General features: G+C 43.9%; 1 protein-coding gene across 1 annotated transcript in view; it reads right to left on the bottom strand.

Moving 5' to 3' along the window:
• Nucleotides 1-14,511, bottom strand: part of kcnd2 (potassium voltage-gated channel, Shal-related subfamily, member 2) — a gene marked incomplete at both ends in the record, with an annotated part of 23,750 nt that extends 9,239 nt beyond the window's left edge. The window contains one exon of the mRNA XM_079183798.1: nt 13,403-14,511. Coding sequence (XP_079039924.1) covers nt 13,403-14,511 — 1,109 coding nt within the window. The remainder of the gene's footprint in view (nt 1-13,402) is intronic.
• Between the last annotated feature and the right edge of the window lie 226 nt (nt 14,512-14,737).

Raw genomic sequence — 14,737 nt, forward strand, 5'->3', positions numbered from 1 at the left:
AAGATGAAGACCAACAAAACCAAGATGAAGACCAACAAAACCAGGATGAAGACCAACAAAACCAAGATGAAGACCAACAAAACCAAGATGAAGACCAACAAAACCAAGATGAAGACCAACAAAACCAAGATGAAGACCAACAAAACCAAGATGAAGACCAACAAAACCAGGATGAAGACCAACAAAACCAGGATGAAGGCCAACAAAACCAAGATGAAGGCCAACAAAACCAAGATGAAGGCCAACAAAACCAGGATGAAGGCCAACAAAACCAGGATGAAGACCAACAAAACCAAGATGAAGACCAACAAAACCAAGATGAAGACCAACAAAACCAAGATGAAGGCCAACAAAACCAAGATGAAGACCAACAAAACCAAGATGAAGACCAACAAAACCAAGATGAAGACCAACAAAACCAAGATGGAGACGGCCACGTGATGGATCAATGAATAAGAAGAGGAAGAGGAAGAGGAGGAGGAGGAGGAGGAGATGGAACGAGGTTAACAGAAAATAAATGGAGTCCTGGGAAGCAGAAGTGTGAGTTTGAGATAATGTAGTTGGGTCCCTGAGAGGCTGTGAAACTCTTCTATGGCGACGAACAGAAAAGCCGGATTATGTCTTCTAACGGATCAGAACCTCCAAACTCTACTGCAGCGGTGTGTCTGTTAATGTGTTGCAGTGAGATGTTGGTGCAACATGTTGCTCTAATGTGTTGCAGTGATATGTTGGTGCAACATGTTGCTCTCATGTGTTGCAGTGAGATGTTGGTGCAACATGTTGCTCTCATGTGTTGCAGTGAGATGTTGGTGCAACATGTTGCTCTCATGTGTTGCAGTGAGATGTTGGTGCAACATGTTGCTCTCATGTGTTGCAGTGAGATGTTGGTGCAACATGTTGCTCTCATGTGTTGCAGTGAGATGTTGGTGCAACATGTTGCTACTGCAGCTGGGACTCAGTTTGCTGTAAATAACAGCAGTTTATCTAAACATCTACTTTGATGTATTCTTCTATTACAGTGTGTACTTTGTTGTACTAATACACCGACTCTTTTCTCCACATTGTGTTTCTTTGCATGTTTAACAGGATGAAACCAGCAGACTGATCCAGACTGACAGCAGCCAAGTCTACCGTTTGATTTAAAAGACACATAATTATAAATATATATTGATATCGTATGAAACCAGAGTTTTGAAGTCTGAAAGTGAAACTGGGTCTCACATGGACAGAACTATAAAAACACTGCCAACTCCCACAATGCACCACAACTCTTTCTTCTTCTTCTCTGGGTTCAAAGCAGGACAAACAAACGGACATTTACTGTAAATGATGATTGTCTTTAAGGACTGAGGGTGTAGAACAAGAATAAACCAGATTCACTACATGAACTAAACTAAATAAACCGTGAGTAGGTTACGAGGTGTCTTTGAACGCCTCACAGCTAAAAATAACCTGCTGCAGATAACAGAGTTCTATATGAGTCCTGCAGGACCAGGACCAAGACCAGGACCCTGTGGCCCTCAGAGATCCTGAAGGACTGAGACAGACCATTAGAACCAGTGACGAAGGTGAGAGAGGATGATGAAGACCTTCTTCTTCTTCCCTACAAGATTTAAAGGAAGATGAGAGCTCAAGAACCTCAAGAAGAAGAAGAAGGAGGAGCATGAGGAGGAAGAGGAAAGAGACAAAGAAAAAGAAAATGAAGAAGAACTAGAAGGAGAGCAAGTAGAAGAAGAAGAAGAAGAAGAAGAAGAAGAAGAAGAAGAAGCAGAAGAAGAAGAAGAAGGAGGAGGAGGAGGAGGAGGACCGAGCTAACAACTGTTCTGGATTCTTTCTTTTTTAATAGGAACACAAGTGTTTAATGTAAGTATCTTGTGTAGAGGGATGAGCAGAAAACCTCGGGGGTGATGAAGTTAATTAAACACGGAGGACACACACACACACACACACACACACACACACACACACACACACACACACACAGTGAACAAAGCTACACTTGTTTCTGGTTCAGACCTTCGGCAGTAAAAAGAAACAGGAATGTTTCCAGCTGAGAGGTTTCTCTTCTAGACGCTGCTGGTTTCTCTTCAGACCAGAACCCAGAGACCAGAACCCAGAGACCAGAACCCAGAGACCAGATCAGTGAACAGGAAGTGGATCTGTCGGGACAGAATCAGACTGGTTTAGAGACCAGATCTACGGACTCTTTAACATCCAACAACAGGAAGTTCAGTTCAAACTCTTTGATCCTGACTCTGGATGATGTCAGAGCTTCGTGCGGCTCTGATGTGAATAATTCAATCAGCTCAATTACCAACAAACAGCTCGTGAAGGATCAGCTGGCACGACCGCTCTAATCACATCACCGCTCGGCCTTCTGGGAGATGTGGTTTTCTGAGCATGAAGAGGTTCAACAGTGTTTGAACTGATCACACAAGTGTTTATGATTCAGATTCCAGCCCACACGGTCACGTCTGTGTCTCTGGAGGACTCTGAATCATTCATCAGGAGACATTTTACACACAACACTCGTCCTCTAAACCATGGAGACGCAAGAATCACGTCTCACACAGGACTCGAACCCCGGCCTCCTGGGTGAAGGTGTCACTTCTAAAAAGGAACCTAAACTCCACAATAATCTTCTGGTTATTAATATAAAGGTGTACGTCTTCAGGTACATTTAGAAACTGTGATCTGTAAGTGAGAAAAGAGCTGAAGACGAAGACGAGGAGGATGAAGACGAGGAAGCTCTCGATGTGAGAAATGCTGAAGCGAGATGTTTTTAAGATGAAGTGATGCGACGTGATAATCAGATTCTCTCTAACAGCTTCCCGCAGGCTCTCAACCAATCACAGCCCTGGGACCTGAACCCCCACCCCCACACACACACACACACACATTAAAGCCTGACATGTTCTGTAATGTTGCTCCAATCAGCAGAAGAAGAAGAAGAACCAATCAGCATTCAGAGCTCAGACAGATGTTTAATGATGTGTGACGGGAAGAATCGTTAAATCAGCTGACGACAACGTGTCTATTAGGGGCGGGAATCACCAGAGATGTTATCACGATACTACGATATTATCACGATACTGTGCTGTTATCACGATATTATCACGATGCTGTGATGTTATCGTGATATTATCACGATGCTGTGATGTTATCACGATACTACGATATTGTCATGATACTGTGATGTTATCACGATATTATCACGATACTGCGATATTATCACGATATTGCGATATGCTGAGTATTGCAATAACATATATTGCAATTTATTACTAAGATAAAGTTTTCAGTCTGTTCATCTCACTTCAATCATTTTTACTGCAGCAAAATAGGATCGTCAAGCAGACAGACTGACCAACACTCGTAAAAACCTGTCATAAATGTTGCACCTGACAAACTGAACTGTTTTAGCAGACAGAGAGACAGACAGACAGACAGACAGACAGACAGACAGACAGACAGACAGACAGACAGACAGACAGACAGACAGACAGACAGACAGACAGGACGTGATACATAATCTCCTTCAGAGACTCAGACCTCGTTACTGAACATCAGTGTTTTTCTGTTAATTTAATAGAGCTGCTGTATTGATCAATATGTACACCAGTGGCGGGCCGTGGATTTTATACCTGGGCCTTCAGTGCTGTTCTCCACTTCTAATAACCTCATTATGACGTCACAGCTACGGGTTATTATTTGTTTCGTGTAAAAGCCGCATATTCACATAACACTGCAACATTTGACAAATGAAATAAAATGTGCAGATACATGAATACGAGCATGACGGGACGCTGTGTCATTAACGGACAATATAGTCCAAATCAATGTAACACAATGACAAACTCACAAGAGCAGTCGCATATATTCATATGACAACAAAGCAACAAATCAATCCAGCAGACCTGCAGCGGATCCACGCATTCCACCACACGAGCACGAGCCATTCAAATACTATTCATAAAAACGCCACGATAGACAAATGAACAGTAGAGGTAAACAAACGAAGTTCACTTACCAAATGCTGTCTATGCTGACAAAGAGTTTAATCCCAGTACATCAGTTCCAGTAAGAAGTCCAACCGGATCCGCCGCCGGTCGGTTGTCGGTGGTCCGCCGCTGTTCGGTCGTCGTCTTCGACCGACGTTCGGTTGTCTTCCGCTGCCGGTCGCTTGTCCGTCTTCCGCGGCCGGTCGGTGGTCCGTTTTCGACCGCGTTCGGTGGTCGCCTTCGGCCGTGGACCGGCGAAGGGCGGGCCGCGGTTGTGAGTTGTAGATCCACTCGAGTCTCTCCAAAAGTACCGACGCTCAGTTAAAATGAAACACATTCGCAGCCATAACATGTGCAACGCTTCTGACGCTGCATACAAATCCTTTTCCTGGCTGGTCAGGGCTGCTAGCTGTGGGGTCGTTTCTTACTGTCCAGTTTGTTCAGAAATGTCCTTCTTGAGAAAAGCGTTCCCAGTAACTCCGCCACTAAATCCGTTTCTCCTCCTTCCGCCATTTCATATTAAAAAAACAAAGCTAGGTAAAATGTCTTTCAAATATTTCCACTTGAACTCTGTCTGCTACAAAGCAGCAATCATGTTTCGCGGGCACATAGTCACGTGCCCGCCCACTGACCAATCACAGCACACTCTGCACCTTGCTGGCAGAGAGGCATCTGGACTCTGAGCTGACGTAACTAGGTCTGCAAACTGCTCTGGTGGGGCCATGAATCCCAAACTAAAGATCTGATTGGTTGAATCAACAATATCGTCCCCATTCAATTTAAACTGCACATGGCAGCACTGGTGAGTCTGCAGGCCTGGGGCCTCTCTTCTACCTAGAGACACAGAGGTGAACTCTGATTGGATAAAAGCTCTACTTAAAACAAGCTGCACTGGAAGCAGAGCAACTGAGGAGCACAGTAGCTGTGCAATGAGAACATAAGATAATGGGAAAAATATTTTTATAAATTATAATACATATAAGAAAAAATTAAATGTATTTAAGAAAAAATATAAAATTATAAAATAGCTATAACTTTGTGATTCTGTTTAGGCCAGCAGAGAAGGCTTTGCAGGCCCTGACGGCCCGCCACTGATGTACACATATATATAATATATATTGATCACCTGATCACCGTGCTGACTCAGCATGTGAAGATTTCTGGTCATGTGACCTGTAGATCATCCCTCATTGGTTAATCAATACGTGTGTGAGTCACTTCATCATCATCCACTCGTTCATCACTTAATACGAGACGTTCTGATTAGCTCGTGATCAATAATACGACAACCTCCAGACTCAATAGAGATAAATATAAAATAGTATTATTAATAATATAAAGAATAGAGATAAATGTAAAAATATAAATATTATGAATTATTATTATTGTTTTCTTCTTCTATGGTTTACAGGATTTAAAGCAGACTCTTCAGAAACAGACTTTAGAGACGTAGATAATAATTTAGAAAGAGAAGAAAGGCATAAACTCTGTAGATGAATGTTTCTGCATCATCAGGGGAAATAAAATGAAGTTATTGGAGAAGGAAACATCTTGAGAGGATTTGATCCTTTAGGATGTCTGAAGCTCTCGCCTCTCTCTTTTCTTTATTAATGCAGCACAATCACTGTATTACTCATGGAGTTTATATATTATATTTATTGTATTAATTATATTATATTATATATTATATATATTATATTTACACATTTATTTATGATTCTATCAACACATATCTGTTCATAATAAACTTTTATCTTTTCTTCATCTGACTTGTTTCTCCTGGTTTTAAAGGTTTTCAATGAATTATCTTTAAGGTTTAAAGTGTTTTTAGGAAATAAAATGTTCAGTTTTCCTGCCTTTTAAAAAGTCCTTAAATGCAGCAGATAATCCAATAAAAACACCTTAATATCCCTATAATATAATATAAATATTAAATATAAAGCGAGTGACTGCAGGCGTACAGCACTCTCACGGTCACTGAGGGATTTGAACCGACGTCTTCTTTGTTGCCGTAGGAACAAAGAGTCGATGTTCCTCCTGCAGCTCGTTAAACAGACGGAACATCACCGCAGAGGGATCAATAAAAACCAGAGGAACGGGACGAGATCATCACTAAACCAGAGGAACGGGACGAGATCATCACTAAACCAGAGGAACGGGACGAGATCATCACTAAACCAGAGGAACGGGACGACATCATCACTAAACCAGAGGAACGGGACGACATCATCACTAAACCAGAGGAACGGGACGACATCATCACTAAACCAGAGGAACGGGACGACATCATCACTAAACCAGAGGAACGGGACGAGATCATCACTAAACCAGAGGAACGGGACGACATCATCACTAAACCAGAGGAACGGGACGACATCATCACTAAACCAGAGGAACGGGACGACATCATCACTAAAACCAGAGGAACGGGACGACATCATCACTAAACCAGAGGAACGGGACGACATCATCACTAAACCAGAGGAACGGGACGACATCATCACTAAACCAGAGGAACGGGACGACATCATCACTAAACCAGCGGAACGGGACGACATCATCACTAAACCAGAGGAACGGGACGACATCATCACTAAAACCAGAGGAACGGGACAACATCATCACTAAACCAGAGGAACGGGACGACATCATCACTAAACCAGAGGAACGGGACGACATCATCACTAAACCAGAGGAACGGGACGACATCATCACTAAACCAGAGGAACGGGACGACATCATCACTAAACCAGAGGAACGGGACGACATCATCACTAAACCAGAGGAACGGGACGAGATCATCTCTAAACCAGAGGAACGGGACGACATCATCACTAAACCAGAGGAACGGGACGACATCATCACTAAACCAGAGGAACGGGACGACATCATCACTGAACCAGAGGAACGGGACGACATCATCACTGAACCAGAGGAACGGGACGACATCATCACTAAACCAGAGGAACGGGACGACATCATCACTAAACCAGAGGAACGGGACGACATCATCACTGAACCAGAGGAACGGGATGAGATCATCGCTGAACCAGAGGAACGGGACGAGATCATCGCTAAACCAGAGGAACGGGACGAGATCATCACTGAACCAGAGGAACGGGACGACATCATCACTAAACCAGAGGAACGGGACGAGATCATCTCTAAACCAGAGGAACAGGGTTCTGGTCTCTGACGTTACCGTGCTGATCAGATCTCAGGTGATCATGTGACTGAGAGCAGCTGAAGACTTTCTATTGATCCTCACTGAGACTTTTAAGATCTCATTGATATAAATCGTTCTACTATACTTCTACACAATGTTTCTGACTTTGTTTTATTGAACCATTTAAAATATCTCTTGAACTACCTCCAGCACCCCTGAAACCACCTCCAGGACCATTAAAACCACCTCCAGGACCATTAGACCTCCCTTAAAGACCATTAGAACCACCTCTAGGACCATTAGACCTCCCTTAAAGACCATTAGAACCACCTCTAGGACCATTAGACCTCCCTTAAAGACCATGAGAACCACCTCTAGGACCATTAGACCTCACGTAAAGACCATTAAAACCACCTCCAGGACCATTAGACCTCCCTTAAAGACCATTAGAACCACCTCTAGGACCATTAGACCTCCCTTAAAGACCATTAGAACCACCTCTAGGACCATTAGACCTCCCTTAAAGACCATGAGAACCACCTCTAGGACCATTAGACCTCACGTAAAGACCATTAAAACCACCTCCAGGACCATTAGACCTCCCTTAAAGACCACTAGAACCTCTTAAAGAACAGGAGCCATCAACATGACCCAAAGAACTTGATGACCACTAGACCCACCTTTAAGAACCAATAAAACCACCTAGGACCACTAGAACCTTCTAAAGAACCTCTTAAACCTGCTTGACGATGGCTGCATTGACCACAATTTCAAAACCACCTGAAGAACCCCTCAGAACGTTCTAAAGGACTAGTAGAACCACCCCAGAACCCCCTCAGTGACAACAGGTTGACTAGAACCACCTAAAGGTCCTCTAGAACCTGCCCAGTGTCCACTAGACCCTTCTCAATGATCACTAGAACCTCCCAAAGGACCCTTAAACTGCTTCAACCACCGTAATGATGACAAGAACCCCCTACAGGAGCTCTAGAACCCCCTCAATGTCAACCAGAGTCTGTTAGAACAACATGTTGTTCAGATAAAACATGTATTTCTCCACAGGAAACTAAACCTGAGAACAAAACAGCTGTTTGATACAACAGAGAGTCAGTGTGTGTGTGTGTTATATAAGGGTGTAATTACAGCAGCAGGTGTGGAGCTGAGAGGAGAACCTCACCTTGTTTATACGTAACAACCAGGAGACACACACACACACACACACACACACAAACACATACGTGATATAATGACCTGTAACACGATTTAAAATAATCAGGAGGGAAAACGACAGTCAGCAAAACACAAAAGAAAGTGTGTTCTAAAGATAAATAATAAAGATATTATAATATATATATATATATACTGTATATAAATATGTGTTCTTGTCTTGTAACCAGCTGATTGTTCTGCTTCTTCTTTGTTTCTATTTATATATTTTGTCATTTTCTTCATTTTGCTGCAACATTGAAATCTCAATAAAGAAAATCAGATTATGTTTGTTCATATTTCCACTGAGAGGAGGACCAGTGTGTGTGTGTGTGTGTGTGTGTGTGTGTGTGTGTGTGTGTGTGTGTGTGTGTGTGTGTGTGTGTATGTGTGTGTGTGTGTGTGTGTGTGTGATGTTTTGTCTGAATGAGGCTAAAAATAAGAGCAGCAGCTGCTGAAGCTTTTTATTGTGTTTCAGAGCTGGAGGAGATTTTTGACTCATACTGTAATATTATAATACAGTCACATACTGTAAAACTACTATACTATAGTACACTATGTTACACTGTGCTATACTGTAAAACTACTATACTGTAGTACACTATAATACACTGTGCTATACTGTAAAACTACTATACTGTAGTACACTATAATACACTGTGCTATACTGTAAAACTACTATACTGTAGTACACTATAATACACTGTAACATGCTGTAAAATTACTATACTGTAGTACACTATAATACACTGCAACATACTGTAAAACTACTATACTGTAGTACACTATAATACACTGTAACATACTGTAAAAATACTATACTGTAGTACACTATAATACACTGTAACATGCTGTAAAATTACTATACTGTTGTACACTATAATACACTGCAACATACTGTAAAACTACTATACTGTAGTACACTATAATACACTGTAACATACTGTAAAAATACTATACTGTAGTACACTATAATACACTGCAACATACTGTAAAACTACTACACTATAATACACTGTAACATACTGTTAAATTATTATAATGTAGTACACTATAATACACTGTAACATATTGTAAAATTACTATACTGTAGTACACTATAATACACTGTAACATACTGTAAAATTACTATACTGTAGTACACTATAATACACTGTAACATACTGTAAAACTACTATACTGTAGTACACTATAATACACTGTAACATACTGTAAAACTACTATACTGTAGTACACTATAATACACTGTAACATACTGTAAAATTACTATACTGTAGTACACTATAATACACTGTGCTATACTGTAAAACACTATATTATAAACTATTATAACATTATAGTAACCTATAGATCTAACAGGAAGTAACTGTTTCAGACGTTCAAAGAGTAGAGAGGCAGAAGTTTAAAATTATGAATACACTCAGCTGATCTTTAAATCTGGTCACATTTCATAACATAAAATCATCTTCTAGAGCTTAAAGAGTTCACACACACACACACACACACACACACACAGTGACTCATTGATTCTGGAGAAAACAACAGCTGTGTGTGTGTGTGTGTGTGTGTGTGTGTGTGTGTGTTTAGGATCGTATTTGTTTTAGATTCGGTACATAAAAACAAGTCATCTGCATCTATTTACTTGGTGAAAACACATTAAAAATCATAATTTGGTAAATATATGTATATACAGTATATATACACACAGTATATATACTGTATATACATATATTGTGTGTATTTGTACATGTGTATTTTGTGTCTGTGAACATAAGGACCTGAAGGATCCACGTACACAAACATGATCCATAACTAAGATCTTTGTTCTTTGATGTGTCTCCAGATGTTTAACATCTTTTATCTACTTAACAAGCTGAGAGCCAATCAGATCGCTCCGTCCCTGCCGTCGCCATGGCAACTAATTTACCTTCTGGCCCCGAGTCTGGTCTTTGTGTTCCAGGTTCACCGAGGAGGTCTCACTCTGAGGAGGTCTCACTCTGAGGAGGGACCAACAAGTAGCATCGTCCTGTTTATCATAACTATCGGTGCAACATGTTGCTCTAACGGGTTGCAGTGATATGCTGGTGCAACATGTTGCTCTAACGGGTTGCAGTGATATGTTGGTGCAACATGTTGCTCTAACGGGTTGCAGTGATATGCTGGTGCAACATGTTGCTCTAACGGGTTGCAGTGATATGCTGGTGCAACATGTTGCTCTAACGGGTTGCAGTGATATGCTGGTGCAACATGTTGCTCTAACGGGTTGCAGTGATATGTTGGTGCAACATGTTGCTCTAACGGGTTGCAGTGATATGCTGGTGCAACATGTTGCTCTAACGGGTTGCAGTGATATGCTGGTGCAACATGTTGCTCTAACGGGTTGCAGTGATATGCTGGTGCAACATGTTGCTCTAACGGGTTGCAGTGATATGCTGGTGCAACATGTTGCTCTAACGGGTTGCAGTGATATGCTGGTGCAACATGTTGCTCTAACGGGTTGCAGTGATATGTTGGTGCAACATGTTGCTCTAACGGGTTGCAGTGATATGCTGGTGCAACATGTTGCTCTAACGGGTTGCAGTGATATGCTGGTGCAACATGTTGCTCTAACGGGTTGCAGTGATATGTTGGTGCAACATGTTGCTCTAACGGGTTGCAGTGATATGTTGGTGCAACATGTTGCTCTAACGGGTTGCAGTGATATGTTGGTGCAACATGTTGCTCTAACGGGTTGCAGTGATATGTTGGTGCAACATGTTGCTCTAACGGGTTGCAGTGATATGTTGGTGCAACATGTTGCTCTAACGGGTTGCAGTGATATGTTGGTGCAACATGTTGCTCTAACGGGTTGCAGTGATATGTTGGTGCAACATGTTGCTCTAACGGGTTGCTTCAGTGTTCTGCTCCTCCTCTTCTCCAGGTGTGACTAGAGGTTGGGGGCGGGGCCACAGGTCACACATCCTGCAGGTACAGACAGGTGATCTGTGCCATCGAATCCCCCGGGGGAGGACTGACAGGAGATCAGGTCACACAGTGAAACCTGATCCTGATCCAGGTCCAGGTCCCAAACACAGACCAGGATCATAACAGCTGACAGGTGAGGTCTCGTTTCTTAAAGGTGCAGCGACGCGTGAGTTCATACAGAGAACGATGCTGAGTCATCATGTTCTCATTCCACACACACACACACACACACACACACACACACACACACTCACTCTACCTCCATGTATCTTGTTAGCAGCTTGTTGTGAATGAGCTGCTCTATAAATAATAACAAATGTATCTTGTTCCTGATTTTAAAATCAACGAGTTCATATTCATATTTATATGAATGTATTAATATTCATATTTATATGAATGTATTAATATTCATATTTATATGAATGTATTAATATTCATATGTATATGAATGTATTCATATTCATAAATCAGAGTTCTTCTCTCAGCTGTAAGAGGATCATGAACACTCGTTCTGCTGACATCAGCAGGTCTGACATCCCAGAATGCCGAGCGAGAGAAGAAGAAGAAAGACTGGAGTGTCTTTGTGTCTCATTTCGTCTCAGTGGACATGTTGTCTTCAATAGTGTGTGTGTGTGTGTGTGTGTGTGTGTGTGTGTGTGTGTGTGTGTGTGTGTGTGTGTGTGTGTGTGTGTGTGTTAATATTCATATCTCTGGATCAATGATTCTCGACTTTCTGCATATTTTTTCATTTCTGTCTAAAAGCCGAACGACTAAATTGTTTTCCTGTCGGTTTTGGCTGAGTCGTCACAAAGAGTGTGTGTGTGTGTGTGTGTGTGTGTGTGTGTGGTGGGGGGGTTAAACCTCCAGAGAGATGAAGAAGATGAAGATGAAGATGAAGATGAATCGTTATGTTTTTGTTCTTTTCAACATGAAACTAAAGTAAACATTAAATGATTTTAAACTCTTTGCACCAAATTATTTTATAATCGTCAAAAACAGACAATTAAGATTCATGAACAAATGATCTAGAACGTTCTGCTCCTCCTCCTCCTCCTCCTCTTCATCACAGGGGGTTTCTGAGGAAAACTCGTCTGACTACAAAACCTCTTTTCTGCTCGGCTGCTCGTCTTCATCACTGAACCCATAAAAATAATCATTGAGAGTGTGTGTGTGTGTCTGTGTGTGTGTGTGTGTGTCTGTGTGTGTGTGTGTGTGTGTGTGTGTGTGTGTGTGTGTGTGTGTGTGTCTGTGTGTGTGTGTCTCTTTAATTAGCAGCATTAACGGCTCAGAAGAGGAGAAGTCATGAAGAAGAAGAGGAAGAGCTCAGCTGTGATTTTCTGAAGCAGGTTTTTTGTTTCTGATCCTCAAAATGAAGAGATTTACTCTACTGAGCGCGCTCAGTACAGGCGTAGGTCACACACACACACACACACACACACACACACACACACACACACACACACACACACACACTCTATAAGTCAACAGCTGTTTGTCCAAGACTTTCAAAATAAAACTTTAAAGATCTTCATCTGAACATCAATCTGTTCTCAGATAAACATGAAGAATAACGTGAGTCATCGACATGATGTCATCGACATGATGTCATCACAACAACAACAACAGAAGACAAACACCAACGATTGTTCTTCATGTGAAACACAAAACATCTCAAAATAAACAGCTGAGCAGAGTCACTTCCTGTGGAAATCATGAGAGCACCATGGACAGAGAGGAGGAGGAGGAGGAGGAGGAAGAACAGGAGGAGGAGGAAGAGGAACAGGAAGAGGAGGAGGAAGAAGAGGAGGAACAGGAAGAAGAGGAAGAAGGAAGAGGAAGAACAGGAGGAGGAAGAGGAAGAAGAAGAAGAGGAAGAGGAAGAAGAGGAGGAACAGGAAGAGGAGGAAGAGGAAGAAGAAGAAGAGGAAGAGGAAGAAGAGGAGGAACAGGAAGAGGAGGAAGAGGAGGAGGTTCAAACTGTGAGACTTTAAACAACAGGAAGTGAAACCAGAACTTAGTTTCGTCACTACCGGAGCTTTCAGAACTTCTGAGCCCCCCCACCTACCCCAGCGTTGTCATGGTGACGATGGTGTACCAGAAGGCTGCTGGGATGCTGGTGAACTTGCTCGCGCTGGATCCTTTCTCCGCGTAGAACATGACGGTGGCGAAGATGATGATGGCCATCGTGAGGCTGAAGAGCAGGAAGCCCAGCTCTGACGCGCAGCTCTTCAGCGTGTAGCCCAGGATGCGAAGTCCCGCGGAGTGTCGCGAGAACTTGAAGATCCGAAAGACCCTGAAGACGCGCAGCGTGACGAAGGCGCCGCTCACGTCCTCGTTGTCCGCCATCACGAGGCCGATGTAGTACGGCATGATGGCCACCACGTCGATGACGCTCATCACGCTCTTCACGAACCGGTACCGGCTCGGCGCCACGAGCAGCCGCAGCAGGTACTCCACCGTGAAGATCAAGACGCACGCGGTGTCCAGGCAGAAGAAGGCCAGCGCGTACCGCTCGCCGCACGACACCTCGCGGACGCGGTTGGGCGCCGCGCCGCACGGGACCGTCTCCGCCACGTTGGCGAGCACCGACACCGCGATGAAGAAGCCGGTGACGTAGTAGAAGACCAGCGCCATGGTGGAGGTGTGCGGGTTCTCGAAGGCCCGCCACAGGGTCTCCCGGAAGCCCAGGTCCGCCGCCACCAGGTCGTTGGTCTGGTCCTCCTCGTCGTCCTGGATCCGCTCCTGGTTCTCCCGCCGCCGGTCCTTGTACTCCTCGTAGCAGCAGTCCCCGATGATCTCCGGGATGATGCCGAAGAACGCGAGCTCCTCGTCGTACGCGGAGATGCACTCCTGCCGCGGGTAGTGCAGCTTCCCGGTGCGGTAGAAGTTCAGCACGTGGCGGAAGATGTCCGCGTCGCGGTCGAAGAAGTACTCGTTGGTGTCCTCGTGGAAGAAGAAGTCCAGCTCCGTGCTGCCCAGCAGGGTGTCCGGGTACCGCTCCAGAGTGTCCCGCCACGTCTGGAACTTTGTTCCGCTCACGTTGATGACGATGAGCCCCGCGTGGCCGCGGCGCTGCTGCTTCGGCGGAACCGGCATCGGCGTGCTGGCCACCGGCATCCAGCCGATGGCCGCCGCGCGGGCGAACGGCAACCACGCCGCCACTCCTCCTGCCATGCTGGACCTGGTCCCGGACCTGGTCCCGGAGCTCTACGGAGGCTCGTTAGAGGAAGATTCACGGAGCCCCGGAGCAGCGAGGGCGCATCTGGCGACGGACGGAACCGATCAGTTTCTCCGGGACACGAAGAGGATTTTACGCACAAGACGATGCGTAAAACAAACTAATCCGCACGTGATCAGCGAGTCCTCATCAGTCCGGTACTGTTTGTTTGAATAAAAACAG

The sequence above is a fragment of the Pholis gunnellus genome (assembly GCF_910591455.1).
Source record: "Pholis gunnellus genome assembly, chromosome: 22".
In the NCBI taxonomy this organism is placed as follows: Eukaryota; Metazoa; Chordata; class Actinopteri; order Perciformes; family Pholidae; genus Pholis; species Pholis gunnellus.